The sequence below is a fragment of the Talpa europaea genome, assembly GCF_964194135.1.
Source record: "Talpa europaea genome assembly, chromosome: 2".
Taxonomy (NCBI): Eukaryota; Metazoa; Chordata; class Mammalia; order Eulipotyphla; family Talpidae; genus Talpa; species Talpa europaea.
The window spans coordinates 84,325,470-84,343,972 of NC_140068.1; the positions used below are offsets into that span (position 1 = coordinate 84,325,470).

At 36.9% G+C, this 18,503-nt stretch overlaps 1 protein-coding gene across 2 annotated transcripts in view; it reads left to right on the forward strand.

The window, feature by feature from the left end:
- PTCHD4 (patched domain containing 4) overlaps positions 1-17,553 on the forward strand; it is a gene marked incomplete at both ends in the record, with an annotated part of 164,861 nt that extends 147,308 nt beyond the window's left edge. For both annotated transcript variants that reach the window (XM_084256556.1, XM_084256557.1), the window contains one exon: positions 15,920-17,553. In XM_084256556.1, coding sequence (XP_084112682.1) covers positions 15,920-17,553 — 1,634 coding nt within the window. The remainder of the gene's footprint in view (positions 1-15,919) is intronic.
- Positions 17,554-18,503: the final 950 nt, after the last annotated feature.

An 18,503-nucleotide genomic window follows, 5' to 3' on the forward strand; every position in this document is an offset into this window, starting at 1 on the left:
TAAGCAAAATCTTAGGAAATTTTATTAACCCCATGGGGAGGCAAACAGTGTTCTACTGAGCACAGTTTTCTTAATACCAAGGCACAGTCATTCTCAAAATCCCTTCCCACTAATTTCTCTTGACTACTAAAATCCTGCAACTGCATCCAAAATATGAAGGCACATTGGTTTCAAAAGATGTTTATGCAGAAAGAACAAAATACAGCCATTTTATTTATGTATGCTATTTAAAGTAGTACTGCTTGGAAAACAATGTTGGAGGGAAATGTGTCAGGGTTGAAATGTTCTCTTTCGCAGATTCTTATGATTAACATCAGGAATTCTGCATGAATAATAATATTATAACTCAATAAATAATAATAGAGTAGAGCCCATCATAATTCTTTACATACATGGGGTCCAAAAAATTCAAGGTCACTGAAAAGTTAAGCAGATGATGAAGGTGAGCCTACTATGGGAAACTGTCAGTCTCCCTATAATCATAATTTGCAAAATGAGTCACATCAGTATAGAGATTTTACCATAGTTACCACTTACTTAACACTGATCTCATCTCAAGAGTTACATTAAGGGCTTTATCCTGTGGGGAAGATTTCATTATTCTTCTATGAATGAAGAAATTAAGATTCAGAGCCTCCTTGGTGGCTATCCACAGCCTCTGTGGCAGGAGTTCAATCTCCAGCCGACCAGGGCACTACACACATGGTGCAGCAAACCTCTCCTGTCTCACCCACTGCTCCCCTCAGCAGTGTATTTCAGTCAGTCTGCCTGTTCTGTTCTCCACTCTCTCTCTGGTGAGTTCTCTTACCCCCCAGCACCTATGGCCTGTACCCCAGTTCTTTTATGCATAAATAAATAAATCTTTAAAAAAAGAAATTAAGATTCAGAAAAGTTAAGAAATTTGCTCAAAGTCACACAGCCAGTGACTCACAGCATCTCTGTAAAGAGAGAAAATAAGAAAATCTAGATTCCAAAACTTGGTTTAATCAGTACTCTATCCTGTCTCAAAGAAACAAAAAGTAAACCAAACCATAGCCTATGGCCTCAGGCCTAATTCTAGACTCTATCTCTCGGTACCATTAGGGTCCATAATAAATTCGGTGCCTGAGTTGACTCATGCTGGGTAATACTGATCCCAAAAGTTGAAGTGATTCTAGCTTGGAGGGCAAGGGAAAGAATGGGCTTGGCAGACTCTTTCACTAGCAGCAGGAAAACACCCTGGAATATTTTTCGTTGTGTGAAATAACTGCTATGAACTGGCTTAACTAAACTTTGTCACAGCTCACTGTGTATTTTTTTATTCAACTAATGTCTATTAAATACCTAATACGTGCAAGACACTCATGGAGGGGCAGACCAGCAATGGTCACATAGGACCTACCTATCAAATCACTCTTGACTACAAATAGGATAAACTTAGATCCTGCCCTTCTATAACTTATTTCAACTTCATTTGGTATATTCACTTATTCCTGGCTCCCTTTCACACTAGGAGAGAAGACATAGAAAACAACTGATTATTGGCAGAAAGCAGGCAAGCAGTCTGCTGGAACAGGGAGTAGGACAGTTGTCCTGCAGACTGTATGATCATGGCATACGCAATTCTGGTGGCAAGACCTGGTTGCAACTTGTACTAACAGAACACTATAGAAAGGAGCGAAAATCGAGATATCCAGTTATGAAAATTAATGTGGTTAGAAGCAATGAACAATAGTTCAGGCACGTGATTCAAGTAAATCTTCCAATGTTTGCCAAGCTTCTATTATTTGTGAATTACAAAATACTGTACTTACTATCGGAAATATAATGGTGACTAAGATTCTTTCACCAATCAAGCCAGTTGAAATTTTCCTTTCCTTTGGGATATTTCAAGTGGCTGTATATATAGAATTTATTGTAGTTAGTTTCATATAACAAGTATTTGGATGCTTTTCATGGATTTCAGAGTTTTAGGTTTATTAAAGCAGATGTAGTCTCTCATTTATCCTTGACTTCCTCAACATAGAAGGAAAGTATTTTGTTCATAGTAAAAATACACTAAGTATTTTTTAATATTTTATTTTATATAATTCTTGTATAATTTTTCACTTTTGCACAATGTATGCATTTTCATTTTGGTTATATTACCCAAACAATTGCACCCCCCCTTATTTTGACCCTAGTCCTTCCTCTCTCCACCCCTTAGTGTGTCTGTGGTTTACAGTTGCTTGTTGATTTTGATTTTCACTTTGTATTAATTAGTCTTTTTCTTCGTCCCTTATTTAGGTTTTCTAAATTCCTGCTATGAGTGAGACCATCCGGTATTTTTCTTTTTCTTTCTAACTTATTTCGCTGAGCATGATCCCTTCTAGCTCCAACCATGTTGCTGCAAACTGCATGTGTTTATCTTTTTTGATTGCTGAGTAATATTCCATGGTGTATATGTACCACATCTTCTTGATCCAGTGATCTATTTTTGGGCATTTGGGTTGTTTTCATAGCTTAGCTATTGTAAATAGTGCTGCTATAAACATAGGGTTGCAGGTGCCCTTTGGAATTACTGTTTCTGTGTCATTTGGGCAAATACCTAGGAGTGGAATTGCTGGATCATATGGAAGCTCTATCTTTAGTAGGTAAAGAAATCTCCACACACTCTCTATAGTGATTGGACCAGTTTGCACTCCCATCAGCAATGCAGAAGAGTTCCTTTTTCTCCACAACCTTGCCAACATTTGTTGTTGTTAGTTTTTTTAATATGTGCCATTCTCACTGGTGTAAGATGGTATCTCATTGTAGTTTTGATTTGCATTTCCCTGATTATAAGTGATGTTGAATATTTTTTCATATGCCTGTTGGCCATTTGCATTTCCTCTTTGGAGAAGTTTCTTTTTAGCTCTTCTGCCCATTTTGTGACTGGATTATTTTCTTTGTTTTGTTGAGTCTCATCAGCTCTTTGTAGATTTTTGTGATCAGTCCTTTATCATAAGTGTTGTGTGCAAAAATGTTCTCCCAGTCAGTGGGGTTTCTCTTTGTTTTGTTTATTGTCTCTTCTGCTGTGCAGAAGCTCTTTAGTTTGATGTAGTCCCAGCTATTGATCTTTGCCTTCACTATCACTGCTTTGGGTGATGTGTCTGTAAAGATGTCTTTGAGGTGCATGTCATGTAGTGTTTTGCCTATATTTCCTTCTATGTATTTTATGGTTTCAGGTCTTACATCTAATTCATTAATCCATGTTGAGTTGATTTTTATGCATGGTGTGAAGTAGTAGCCACGCTTCATTCTTTTGCATGTAGCGACCCAGTTTTCCCAGCACCATTTATTGAACAAACTTTCTTTGCTCCAGTGAAAGATTAGTCAAAGATTAGTTGACCATAAATCTGTGGGTTTATTTCTGGATTTTCTATTTGGTTCCATTGATCCGTGTGTCTCTTCTTGGTCCAGTACCATGCAGTTTTGATGATTATGGCTTTGTATTATAGTTTGAAGTCTGGGAGTATGATGCCTCCATTCCCTTCTGTTTTTTCAGGAAAGCTTTCGCTATTTGGGGTTTTTGGTGATTCCATATGAATTTCATCAATAATTGTTCTATTTCTTTGAAGAATGTCATTGAAATTTTTATTGGAATAGCATTGAATCTATATATTTCTTTTGGTAGGATGGCCATTCATGTTAAATTAAGACACCAACTTAGTCTGGGCTGCTGTCATCACCTCTCTTGAACTTGATTTTTTAAAAAGAAATCTTGATATACAGCAACTATCTAGGAATGAAAGGAATATTATTTTATAATATTTGAAATGAAGCTTTTCAGTAAAGCCTAGTATTGCAAAAGAAGTCAAAAGATGTTAATTCAAACAGAGTCAGACTGGTTAATGTGTTGTTGCTGTTACTTTTAAAATCTTTAATTCCCCAGAGTTTTCACAATAGTAACTGAAACTGTGAGTTAAGCTAAGAAAGTAACACTCTAATTCCAGTTACAGACTTGTTTGTATTATTTTTAAGGCATCAGTTGGTTATCTCCACTTAGTTTACCTCAAGTTAGTAGTAGCAAATTTAAGTTTCAAAAAAAAAAGGAAGAAAAACAAAGGAATGGAAGGAGTTTAAAGGGAGGGTTGGAAAAAAATATAGTGGGAAGGGAAAACAAACAAGATTTAGAAGATTAAGCATGAAGACTCATTTCCTAAAGTCTAAAAAGTAAAGCAAAATATAAAAACAATAACCAAAAAACAGCAATCTATGAAATATTGAGTTTTAGGTTTTTGTTTTTTTGTCTAAGAATCTAACTCCACTCCTTGGAAATTAAGTGACCGCCAGCATTTCTTCCCTCCTTGTGCTTGCACATCTGCAAACACACCATCTCTCTCTCTCTCTTGCTCACCTGACTTCTCTCATGGGAAAACTAAATTGGTTGAAATCATGTGGGAGCATTATAAATACTGTTTGTGATGAGAATAAATTGGTTCAAATCACACAGATACTTCCCTAAGTACTGACTGATGAGCAAATTTAGATATGCTGTAATTTATAAACAAAATGAAGGAGGTTACCTGGTGAGAAGAGAGAGGTAGAGGGGGAAATTGTATTTGAGAAACTTTAGACGGAAAAGAACACCTCCAAAATCATTCTCTCAGGCCAATCTTAGCCTGATTCCACACCCAGAGAAAGGCAAAATAAGGAAAGAAAACTACACACCAAGATCTTTTAGAATATAAATGCAAAATTACTCAACAGAATATTATCAAACCAAATTCGACAACATCTAAAAAGGAATGTGCACCATAACCAAGTGGAATGTACCCCATATATGCAAGAGTGGTTTCATATCTAAACATCAATTAATGTAACAAGCCATGTAAGCAGAATAAAGGTCAAAAACTACTTGATTTTATCAAAAAGCACACATATGGCATTTGACAAACTAAAACACTGTTTAATGATAAAAAGCTCTTTAACTAGGAGTAAAAAGGAACATCCTTCATCTAAAAAGCATCTCTGAGTTGGCAAACTATGTGAAATGAAAAGAACAATAGAACAGCAATAAAAAAAAATCTCTAACTAAGTGCATTATAAGGGAGAAATCTTTGTGAAAACCCTAGGATTTGTGGCATATGCGTGTTTTATAGCCCTACCAGAAAAGAGCCCTTTCTAGCCCTGTATCTGTTTTGATGTTCTGCTTTAGCATTTTATCTTGTGTCTCTTGAAGGAGCACAAAATCTTCCAATTATGGAAACTTCTTCCTCTCTAAACGAAGCATATAAGAGGAAGGTTTCCATTTATTCATGCAAGCCCTTTACTGGATTCTTCTCCAAAAAAGAGAGTGATCATATCATTAGAAAATTAAAGAAAATCTGGCATGCAGTGGCCCCAAATCCAGCAGAAATCTAAAAAGCAATTTTTTTCTTTTCCTTCTCTTTCCCCAGAGGGAATGGGATTTAGTACATTTATTGTTTTAGAGGAATAGTAGCCATTCCACTGATTAATTATCACAAGTGTTATCAGGCTGTCACCATCTGATCAACTAGTCTCTGTATTTAGAGGAGTGGTTAAAAAGAAAAAAAAGAAGAAGAAATGGAAGTAAGTGTACTCTCTCACACTATTCACATGAAAGTGAGTGGAAGCCCCCCACTCTTCATGGAAACAGTTTACCCATCTTCTACCCTCCTTCTGCCTCTGGCAATCACCACTAGTCTAGTCTCTATACTTATGAGTTGGGTTTTTGTTTTAGCTTCCACATATCGGTGAGATCATATGGTATTTCTTTGTATGTTTGACTTAATTTCACTTAAAAATGCCCTCAAGGTCCATGAGTGTTGTTGAAAATGGCAGAATTTCCTTCATTTTATTGCTGAGTAATAGCTCATGGTATACATGTATACATATCACATTTTCTTTATTCATTTATCCATTGATGGACACTTAGGTTGTTTCCATGCCTTGGCTATTGAATACCATCATGCAGATAACTTTTTGAGTTAATTGTCTTTGGAAAAATACCAAAAAGTAGAATTGCTGAATCATAAGGAAGTTCTTTTTTAGTGTTTATGAAACTTCCATTCTGTAGCCAATGTGGCTGCACCAACTTATATTTATACCAACAGTTCCCTTTTCTCCATGTCCTCACCAAACATTTCTTTTCTTTTTGATAGCAGCCATTCTAACAGTGTGAGGTGATATCTCATTGTGGGTTTGATTTGCATTTCCTTGAGGATTAGTGACATTGTATTATTGATTGATTATTCCTTGACTAGTGAAAAATGGACAAATAATGTCTGACTAATGGAAAATTCACAAGGATTTTCAAGACAGAAAGAAAGAATAAGTGTTATCATGAGAATGCAGTTTAAGAGTTTCTGATAATTTCCATTCACTAAAGCTATGTTTGGTAGCCTGGCATGTTATCGTGATTAACTGTCATTTCTACTGATAACTTCAAAATGCAACACAGAAGTGGTTTGCAGTACACTGTGAGCATGTTGCTAAGACTCCAAATGAACTATTCACCTATTAGAAAAACATTGATAGCTAATATATGCTGAGTGTTTAAGACTGTGGTAAACACTTTATGTGGATTATCTCTTTATTATTCTCAGCAACACTTCAGGTATATACTTGCATTCTCTGTTCTTCATATGAGGAAGGTAGCATGAAGAGGATGTTGTTAAAGGTATCTAGTTAGGGAATAACGCAACTGGCGTTTGGTATAAATACAAGAGTCTGTGCTTGAGATTCTTCTGCCAGGCTGCAGTCGGCCTCACCCATCATCTCTTATCAACCGCCTTCAAGAATTAGCACCTAACATTTTCCAAAATAATTCTTGTTTATACATTGATGTTGTAATAAGGCCAAGCTAAACTGTAGACTGCTGAAAGGAGACAGATTACAGGGAGATGTGGGAAGTCTATACTCATCAGGGATACATCCAAGTGATAATAGTACCATTACTTTGAGAGGACCCTTTGGAAAAAGTTCTCCTTGACCCACAGGCTGATGACTCACCAGCTCAGTCCCAGTCCTGAGGTCTGCTGTTATCCTCAAAGTGATTGCCTTGAACTGAGTTTTAGAGTAAATTTGTGGTTGAAAGGTATCCTTTCAGCTCTTCTCATGCTAAATGAGAACTCTAGTAGCCTATTCCAAATAAGAACACACACATGTAAAGAATGCCTCAATTAGTGGAATCTATGGGTAACTATAACACTGTAGTAAGTAGTATTTTACTTCAATAACCTTCTGAAGACAAAAAAGGCAAATTTCAAAATAATAAGCAGAGAAGAAAAATTTTGAACTTTGCTCAGGGTCTGGTACACATTCAACCCAAACTCCCACATTTCTCCAACTATATACTACTACTTTATAATAGTTAATGTTTGAAGGAGCACTGATTAAATGCCAGATATGTGTACTAAGGGATTCATGTGTCTCTATTTCTTTAACACAGGAATCCTTTGAAGTTGATATTGCTATTTTCTATATTTCACAGATTGCGAAATCCAGTCAAAGAGTTATTAGTTTGCCCAAAATCACACATCTGATAGGTGATTATTTATATGCTTAAATCAAGAGAACTCATCACTTTAACCAAATATTCCGTATTGCCTCCAGATCATTGGTGCATTATATAATGATGACTCTGAAGCATATTATTCAATAAACAGTAATAAAAAACATTCATTGTGTGTCAGTTATTGCTCTAAGCACATTGAAATTATTATCTTATTTCATATTAAACCCTTAAAATAGGTACTATTTTATCCCCATTTTCCAGACTAGGAAGGAGAGTCTCATAGAGGTTAACTAATTCTCCCCATATCACACAGTTGAGGAACCAGAACTGGAACCAAAATATGTAACTCCAGAGTACAACTCTTGAATTTCTATCCATACTATCTTTTTCTTTTTAAGGTCTGGATACAGAAATGGAAAACAGGTCTAATGCATTTTAGAAAGATCTTCTCCAATGAAGTTAATAAACCAATGAAAGTTGAATCAAAAAGGAAGCTCTGGTTAATTAAGTTAATGATATTCAAATGATCAGATGATCCAATTCCTGAGTTTTCAATTGAGTTTTTTTCTGGTTTCAGGTCTTTCAGTTCAGGGAGAATTCAGTCTATGGAATGTTTTTATTTTACCTTCATTAGTGAAAAAGACAGAAAACAGTTAAGGATGCTCATAGAAAACCCATTCTTTGAAGCATTCTGCTTTTATCAAGCATTTATCCTATACGTTGAAGTTTTCTCTTGAAAAATATTTATTAGAAACCAAAACTGTATGTAATTTAAATTTGTTAAGTAAGATTCCTTCCTTTCAGATACATTTCCTATTGATCAAGTAGGATATTTTTAAAAATATCCTCTAGTTCTTGGTTACAAAAACCTAAATCATCATCACTTTAGTCTTCAATGAAGCTTCCAAGTCCTGTAATTAATGAACTGTTAAATTCAGACGTGGATATAATGTGGTTTTCAAATGGGACAAATGAGAATTATTATACTTCAAAGTGATGACATTTAGACATATCTTCCTGGCGAGAAACACTCATGAAATATCCTCTAAATGAATTAATTTGTCTAATTTTTTTCTTTAAAATATCTTCAAGTCAGTAAACACTAACTTAATTTCTTCTCTACAAGTTCTTGTATTTACTGATTTCTTCATTTATATGATCCCTTATTCTAGGTCTTGATTTTTCAAAGCACGTGCTTGTTCTTGGTTTATGAACTACCAACACAGTTCTCATGATAATTGTAAGATTTTTCAGCCCCAATACCCATATTTGCAGTCATTGCTCTTCTCTGCTGAAGCAATGACTTTTTAGCTCCACATGGCTTCTCCTCCCTTGTCCTATATTAATATCCATGTTATCTTCCCACTTGCCATATGCCCAACTGGCATTCCCTTCTCAGTGAGAATGCAGCTAAAATAATATTTCCACCAGAAAACCATCCTTTTATTAGTGGCACCATTTGGACATATGAATCTTCCAGAGCTTAATTCTCACTCAGTGTTCATGTTTTGATTCCTATACCCAAAGAAATAAACTTGTATTTTATCAGCAATAACAAGTTTTAATTTCTTTCCTTTTCCAAAAATACTTATAAGATGCCAATGTCTTCCTACAAAAGCAACAGGAATACTACCACCATTGAACAAATTTAAATTTATAGATTCAGTGCAACAAGGAAGAACACAACCAATGGGACTGGAGGGGACAGAGGGAGATTAGGAAGAAGGTGTTAGAATGGCTTATTATGATTTTTTGCAAATATTAGATCATTTAGAAGAAGACCCAAGGAAGCATGGCTGGTTAATATCAAGAAGAGAGGATGATTTTACTATCAATTATCTTAATAATTCTTATATCCAGAAAGTGAGAAGACCACAGGAAGCCTAAACTGCCATTGTATAGAAACAACAATCTCTTTCACTATTCTTGATGAGATGTTTGTTCCATTATCTGTGTTGGACAAAACTCATCTTTTGTTTATTCACAGTCATGACTATAGAGTGGATCTGCTTTGTGCCAATCCATCCCAGTCTGATGCCTGCTAGATGGTCTCTGGTCCATAGGCTGCTAAACCCAGCTGTGAGTGCCGGACCAGCTCTGGACAACACCAAGGTCTACTTGATAGCACCCAGCTGTCAGGCTATTTTCTTTCTCAAAAAACAATGTGTAGCCATTTCATAAAGCTTGAAAGACATTCAAAACATTGAGGAGAAATTGAAAAGCTTTCTGGTAGTCTTTTCCCCCTTAATGGGAATGCTAGAGAGAGGAAGAGAACAACAGTGCAAGTCACTCTGTGTGTGTGTGTGTGTGTGTGTGTATGCTGGTGGTGATTGTGGTGGTGTTTTGCATGTGTGTGTGGACTGCAATGGCATTTCAACACTTGGCAGCACTGAGGCCCTGCAGCAAAGGAAAGTCGACAAAGAGCTCCTGGGTTCTCCAAAAGCCAGCTCAGCTGGGGTGATAAAGATAGCAGTAACCAAGCTGGACTCAGAAGTTGGCACACAAGTCAATTGATTTCTAACATTCTTCCTGCAGACATCTTACAGTTGCCTGCACTGAGCCTTTCCAAATAATACGGTATGTGGCACACAACACATATGTTAACTTATCTAAAACTCACAACAACCTTTCTGGTAGGTCCCATGTTATCTCATTATACAGATGAATGAACTTAGATGGTTTAAAAAAAAAATGTGCCCAAAGTCATAGCACTAGGAATTAGGAGATCTGTGATTTCAACTAAAGCAATCTAGCTCTGGGGCAGGTGCTACTAACCATGATATCATATAGAGTTACTTTTCTAGTTTTTTCACCTTAAATATTAAAACCGTGGCTGTAATACCCAGTAGGCTATAGAACACCCCTGTCTCTTAGCACTATTTCTCTCTTCCCACTGTGTGCCTGTCTCTCTCATGTTTATCTCTCAGTGTGAGTACATATGTATATATGTGCACATAAATGTATGTGTGCATGTGTATATAACACACTGCGTATGTATGAATAAAGGTGTGTATACATACACACATATATGAAACTACGAGATACATTCGAAACTACGAAATACAATCTTAAAAATGACAGAATGAAATCCTGGAACAAGACTATATGCCTTTTTCTATACATTAAGAAATATGTAAAATATACAACAGATCCAAAACTTATACAGTGAGGATCTGTTACTACAAAGGGTTCTGATACCATGTACAGTGTTTGTGAATGGGGCAGGGGGTGGCACACTTTCCCCCATACCACAAACAAGTCTCAGACAATGACTGGGTGTCCTATAATTCAACTCAATTAACACAGTCTACACAGAGATAGGATCAGATCTCACAGATGAAAAATTTAGTCCCATAAGACTGTTCCCACCACTACCATGCAAGTGCCAATGACAAGTCCAGGTTGTCACCTGTCCTTGCGACCTAATGGCTATAGCTCTAAGGTTCCAATGACACCTTCTTTGGGTTCCATTACCTTGCTAGAGTGACTCACAGAACTCAGAGAAACACTTTACTTAACAAAAAACCTTTTATTATAAAAGGATTTAACTCTGGATCTTCCAGAAGGAAGACAGGTTCAAGTGTGGGGCACAGTGCAAAACTCCTATGCCCTCTCCACGTGTGCCACTGTATCAGCACCTTCACATGTCCACCAACCTATACACTCTCCAAACCCCGTCCTTTTGAGATATTATACGGTGCTACATAGACAAGATTGACTGAATCATTAGCCATTGGTCTGCTCTTCTACCTCCAGCCTCCTTAACATAACAAGACACCTTTGTTGCTCTCATCATTGAGGAAATGCCAAGGGTTTTAGGAGCTCTGTACCAGAAACTGGGATAAAGAACAAATACATATTCCTTATGATAAGTCACATCCCAATGATCAAATTACATTTTTTTTCTTATTAGGAAGCTAATTTTAAAAAAGATGCTGTCCTCCTGCCAAGTGCTAAGCTCCTCTTTTCCTTGCAATGCCCTGTCTCTCTTCTCTGCTTTACCCTGCCTCATTCTGTATTAAAATGGCATCATTTCAAGGTAAGTCACTTCCTAGTTAAGGGTAGTGTGAAACTAGATCCCCCCCACCCCTCTCTGCATTATGTAATCTTTGGCTTACGGGCAAAATAAATCATCAAATGTGCCCTTCACAAGGTGAACCTAGAGAATACCTTTTGAATAGCTTACTATCCTTTGGCTTTGTAGAGACTATATAGTGACCAGAAAGCAAAAGTGTTGGCCATCCTTTATAAATGAAACAACTTTGTGGGGTATAATAATCACCTGTTCTTTTTTTTTAATTTTATTATTTTTTAACTTTAGTAGAAGAACTGGGGTGTGGGGGTGTGAGAGGATTCATCAGAGACAGAGTGGGGAACAGAACTGGCAGACTGACTGAAATACACTGCTGAGGGGAGCAGCAAGCCAGACAGGAGAGGTCTGTTACACCATATGTGGTTTAGCTCCCTGGCCAGGGATCAAACTCAGGCTGCAGTGGTGATAATGCTGAGACTTAACTCCTAGCCACCAGGGAGACACAATAATCTATTCTAGATGACAGTTCATTAAAAATAGTTTGTCTATAAGTACACATCAATTACCAAGTGTATATTAAACACAAAAAGAATTAGAAAATATCTAAAACATTCATCATCCTTTAGTTATCAATAGCACCTTACAGACCCATCTCTACCATGCCTTTTTAGTAACAGATTCTCATGTATGATTTTCAAAAATGGTGTGTGGTTTATACGTATTTTAATGTATAGATTAGGATTTATAATCTTGTTCCAGAGTTTGCATTCTGCCATACTTGACAGTTTATTTTAAAGTTCTACATAAAGTTAAACTTTTTAAAACCTAGTATGTATATATGTATATATGTTTGTGTTTATATATAATCACATACATACATACATACATACATATAAGTGCCTATATGTGTGTGCAGGAGGATACACACGCACATACCGATAGACAATAGAAATGAGAAATGAGGATGTTTAAAACATGCTGACTATTATAACCATGATTTTAATACTCAATGTGAGCAAAACTAGGTAACATTATTTGATATTGTGGAAAAAATTCCGGTTTTTATTACCAGAAAAAGTTGATTAAGTGTGTGTGTTTACATCTTTGGTTGGACAACAGTTAAATATGCTCCTGGCACCCAGCAGAGAGGCCAGAAAACATTCTACATGTACAGAATAACCTTTAAAATTAATATATATTAGAAGCTATAATATCTGTCTCAAAATTACCTTAGTAAAAAGGACCTTCTGGACTGGCAGGTGTTGGGAAAGATTGTGTTTCTTGTTTCCCTTTATATTTTATATATGAGCAGATTCTTGTGTGCAACAAATACTAAATACATATTATATTGGGTTGAACTGAAAAAGTGCATAGCTCGTCTGGACACCATTCAGATGGGTTTAAAGATTTAGTGTAAGTATTCTAAAAATATGTTTTCCATCCAGAATCAGTAATTATGGTAGATTTAATTCAATAACAGGTGAGTAGGCATCTTCTGGATGTCTGTCACTTTGTGAGATGTTCTGCAGCATATAAAAGTAGCACTAAATTCATTTCCTGACCTGGAAGATTTTGCAATCTAACCCAAGAGATAAAGATATCCTTAGAAAACCATTTGGTTACAGAGAAAAACAGCACATGCTTAAAAGTGTGAAAATGAGTATCTAGTGCAGTAAGAGTTTAAAGAATAGAAAGAGAATCGAGCTGACCCTTAACAGACCAATGGATAAAAATTCACTATGACAAGCAATGAAGGGAATTTATTATAAGGCAGGAAAAAATCATATGAACAAAACTAAAAGGAGAAGACCATGGGCAGGTTCATAGGGAGTAGAAAGACTACCCTAACTAAATCAGGTAATAGCTTAGAGCTGCTATGATGTGGCTAAATTATGTGAGGATTGAAGATTGAGTGAAGAGTCATAGGCCTACCCTGTAAAATATCTAAATCTATGAATGGAATAAAACACGCTGTCTACAACAATTTGGAAATCATGTTTTCACTCTTTCACATTTAAGGTGATCATTTAGCTTAAGGTGGTTTAGCATCATTTTTCCCACAAGTCCAGACCTTTGTGCTATATAAAGCCATACTCTGACCTACATAGTGCACCGAGTATTACATAATAGTGACCATCAGCAAATATAACCGTATCCCCAGATAGCTTTTCCCCCTTGTGACAATAGAGATAGCAAGAGTTGTCATTTCAGAAGAGAACTGCTCTAATTAAAGAATTATTTTAATTACCTTAACTGAGTCTTAATATTATGCTTGTGTCAAGGGAATGAAAGAATAAGTCTTCTGTGTGGTCAAGGAGTCTTGCAGAAGATAGAAATGAATTAATAAATTGATGTTGTTAAGCCTCATTTGATTTATTTCAATGTATGTATATATTGAGCTGGTAGATAAATGGAAGAAGGACTAGATCCTTGTCTAAAAAGAAAAATTTACTGTACACCTAAGTGTAGTTCTCGTAACCCTTTCTACTTGTTAGGATCAACTTTCCTGACTGAAGTCCCAGGAATTAGAACTTTAGAGAATAAACTTTTTATTAGGGATAAGAAGAGCTTCAATGAGATAACAATTAATGATTAATAAAAACTTCCAAAACAGATGAACCAGTGTGTGATTATATACTTTTAAACCTATAAATATTATAGTCATCTATACAGCAAGAATTCTTAAATCCCCATAAAAGAAACTTTTGGTAAATGTTAATTCACCTAAAAACTTGCTTGTTAGGAATCAATTCAATTGCATATTACAGCCTTACTTAGGGTGGCTTAGTCAAATGGAGATTTGAGGTTCTTTAAGGTAATTTGAGAAGAGAATGGGCAGAGCTCTTATAGGTGACTCCATGATGCCATTTACAACAAAGTTCATCTTGGTTTTCTTATAAACATTCATAGATAATTTCCAGTTATATTGCATTGTCCAGAAATATGACACATTACCACCCCATATGAGAGGTAAGCTGATAAATAAAGTTTTGAATTGTGTGTGCACATTGCAGTCTAATAAGAGTATGAAAGAAGGGGAAGAAATAAGCAGGTAAACTATCAACAACACAAAATCAGTGATTAGAGTGTGACAAAAGCCATTATAATATGTCTGTTAAAGCACTACTAAGTGAATTGGGAACCCCAATATCCAGGCGCCACTCACAGTCCATCTTGCAGGTTTTCTTCAACTAGGTTATTGCATGCTTTAAGTTACATTTTTGTCTAAAGAATTTCTTGGAAAGAAGATAGTCCAAGCACAGCTTAAATCTATTCATAGGAAAGATATATATGTAGTATTGCTATACTTACCAAGGGCAAGAGTGACCTATAAAGATTTCTGCTTACTCAGAAAGCTACCTACCAGTTGATATATTGTGGTTGGTAAGTGACAGAGCTAATTCAAGATAGTGAAAAAGGGAGAAATAGCAGGAAGGGTATAATCCCTTTACGTTCCCAAAGGATTTCTGCTTTTTGTAAGTAAGAAACAAGTGGTGTAATCTTAAAAGCTGTCAGGAAAACCAACTCAGTGTCTCATAGTATCTGGCACATAGTAGGTGCTCTCAAGCAACATTTGTTGATCAAACCTTAGCAGAGGGTGCACAAAAATAGGCTAAAAAGAAATATTCTCCATTCACTTTAGTGAAGCAGTCAGAACATTTAGTCAGCACCCATTCTATGTGAATAAAAACTGAGGTGCCCAGAGTAAACGCTTGCTGTGATCTCTCCCCTGAAGGTCTTGCCCTGCCTTGTAAGTGACATGGTAGATTCTTTGGATTTGTTTCTCCAATGTTAATTAATCAAATTTATAATAATTGGTTTCTAAGCTAGTTGGTCACCAAACAGATGGCTAAAATTAAAAAAAAAAATCAATCTAAAGCCAATTTAAAATCAATTTAAAATTTTAAGTGTTTAAGATGATTTTAGAATTTCCCAAATCATCATGTAAGTCAGCTTGAAATGGAGGTTAGTATTTACCAGTCAATGAATTAGTTGATCAAACTCTGAAATTGTGTTGAGGGGTATTTGAAGGTGCACAAACAACAACTTCAACCCTTGACATTTAATGATCCATTCAGAGATACAATATGTTTGCAGGGGGCAAAAAATCATGTCACGGTGTCACATTTGACTGGCAACTTGTCAAGGTAATAGAATAGACAAGGCATGTTTCATTTTGCCCAGAATACCAGTAAATTTGGACTTAATTAAAATGGAAAAATGAATTCAAATATATCCTGTCATGTAACTCAAAGTTTGAGACCCAAATAGGAGGATCACAGCACTTTGAAAATTGGAGTATAAAGTACTATTTGGCATAGATCATATATAAGAATTTCACTTGTATAATAGAAGGAGATAAAAATAATTATTCTTTTTCTTCTTTTTTTTTTTTTTTTAATTAGGCCATGGAACTAAAGGAGTGTTTGAGCTTCTGTCTGGATGGCGGAGGACCAGAGAGAATTTGCCCTTCAAAGACAGGGTCGCAGATGCCTACTCTGATGTGATGGTCACCTACACCATGACTAGCTCCCTTTACTTCATTACCTTTGGCATGGGCGCCAGCCCTTTCACAAATATAGAGGCTGTGAAGGTCTTCTGTCAGAACATGTGTGTGTCCATTCTGTTGAACTACTTCTACATTTTCTCCTTCTTTGGCTCCTGTCTAGTCTTCGCTGGCCAACTAGAGCAAAATCGATACCATAGCATCTTCTGCTGTAAGATCCCTTCTGCAGAATACCTGGACCGCAAACCTGTGTGGTTCCAGACGGTGATGAGTGATGGGCATCAACAGACATCCCATCATGAGACCAACCCCTACCAGCACCACTTCATTCAGCACTTCCTCCGTGAACATTACAACGAGTGGATTACCAATATCTACGTGAAGCCATTTGTTGTCATACTCTATCTCATTTACGCCTCCTTCTCCTTCATGGGGTGCTTGCAGATCAGTGACAGAGCCAACATCATCAACCTACTAGCCAGTGATTCCCCAAGCGTTTCCTATGCCACAGTTCAGCAGAAATATTTCAGCAACTATAGCCCGGTGATAGGATTCTACGTCTACGAGCCCCTTGAGTACTGGAATAGCAGCGTCCAGGAGGACCTCCGGAAACTCTGCAGTGGGTTTACTGCAGTGTCCTGGGTGGAGCAATATTACCAGTTCCTGAAAGTTAGCAACATCAGTGCCAATAACAAGAGTGACTTTATCAGTGTCCTGCAGAGCTCCTTTTTAAAAAAGCCAGAATTCCAGCATTTTCGAAATGATATCATCTTCTCCAAGGCAGGGGATGAAAACAACATCATTGCATCCCGACTGTATCTAGTGGCCAGGACTACCAGAGACAAGCAGAAGGAAGTCATAGAAGTGTTGGAAAAGTTGAGACCCCTGTCCCTCTCAAAGAGCATTCGTTTCATCGTGTTCAACCCCTCCTTTGTGTTCATGGACCATTATGGCTTGTCTGTCACAGTGCCTGTTCTGATTGCAGGTTTTGGTGTTCTCCTGGTGTTAATCCTGACATTTTTCCTGGTGATCCACCCTCTGGGAAACTTCTGGCTAATTCTTAGTGTCACCTCAATTGAGCTGGGCGTTCTGGGCCTAATGACTTTATGGAACGTCGACATGGATTGCATTTCTATCTTGTGCCTTATCTACACTTTAAATTTTGCCATTGACCACTGTGCACCACTGCTTTACACATTTGTATTAGCAACTGAGCACACCCGAACACAATGTATAAAAAGCTCCCTGCAAGAGCATGGGACAGCCATTTTGCAAAATGTTACTTCTTTTCTTATTGGGTTGGTCCCCCTCCTATTTGTGCCTTCGAACCTGACCTTCACACTGTTCAAATGCTTGCTGCTCACCGGGGGTTGCACACTTCTGCACTGTTTTGTTATTTTACCTGTGTTCCTAACCTTTTTCCCCCCTTCCAAAAAGCACCACAAGAAAAAGAAACGCGCCAAACGAAAGGAAAGAGAGGAGATTGAATGCATAGAAATTCAAGAGAACCCTGATCACGTCACCACAGTCTGAAGGGTGTAGACTAATGGATTGTTTTTCTTTTCCAGTATTGCACAACGATGCAGGGCAAGTAAAGCTCAGACCTCAGCTGCTTGGGCTGGCCAGGGGTAACAAGGCAAGTCAGATCAAGAGCGAATTATTCATGACACCCAAGGTATTCACTTCTTGGGGGGAAGAGGGAATCAAAGAAGGGGGGGAAAGTTCTTTGCTACCTTGTTCCCCACTAAAGATAAGCTTCTGGATGTGATCTTAGAGCTCTCCCAAGGAATGGAAGAATCCATGGAGTGTTACAAGGCAAAACGAACCAGCTGCTTTGAAAAAGGAAATGCTTAGGAGAGATGGAGAAGACAGGAAAGGGGCCTCCACTAGGGAACAAAACAACATAATTGTCAACATTGCCATGGCTCTTTTCATATTTGTTTTTTGAAAAGGTTGGTCAAAGGAAACCTATGCATTTGGGAAGTACAATTTAATCCCGTCTAAACCAAAGGACTTCCCAATCCATTTTATGTGTACATTTATGTATATATCCTATATATACATATACTTAGAGTTGTCTTTAGTGTGCATTAACATTTGTGTGAAGGGAGGTGTTCATTTCCAGATAAACTGACCTTTCTCTAGAAAGTCAAATCAGCCTTAGCCAAATATAAATACATTAATGCCCATTCAAAAATCAATGCAAGTGCTTCACTAGCAAGAGCATCATTCAACTGTACAATAAGCAAAAGGGTGAGGTGGGTGATCTGATTCTATATAGAATGCTGTCTGTTTTTTGAGATTCTTCCTTTGGATGAATTAGAAAATAAACAAAACTATATTGAATTAATTACCATGTGGACAGGGTTTAAAATCTCATGGCAGAGCTAAATAGTTGATATGACTTCTGATTGGCTTTGACTGGTTCTGTCTTTTAGAAAGGCTGATTTGGCTGCTTTTAGAGAATGTACTTACTATAAATG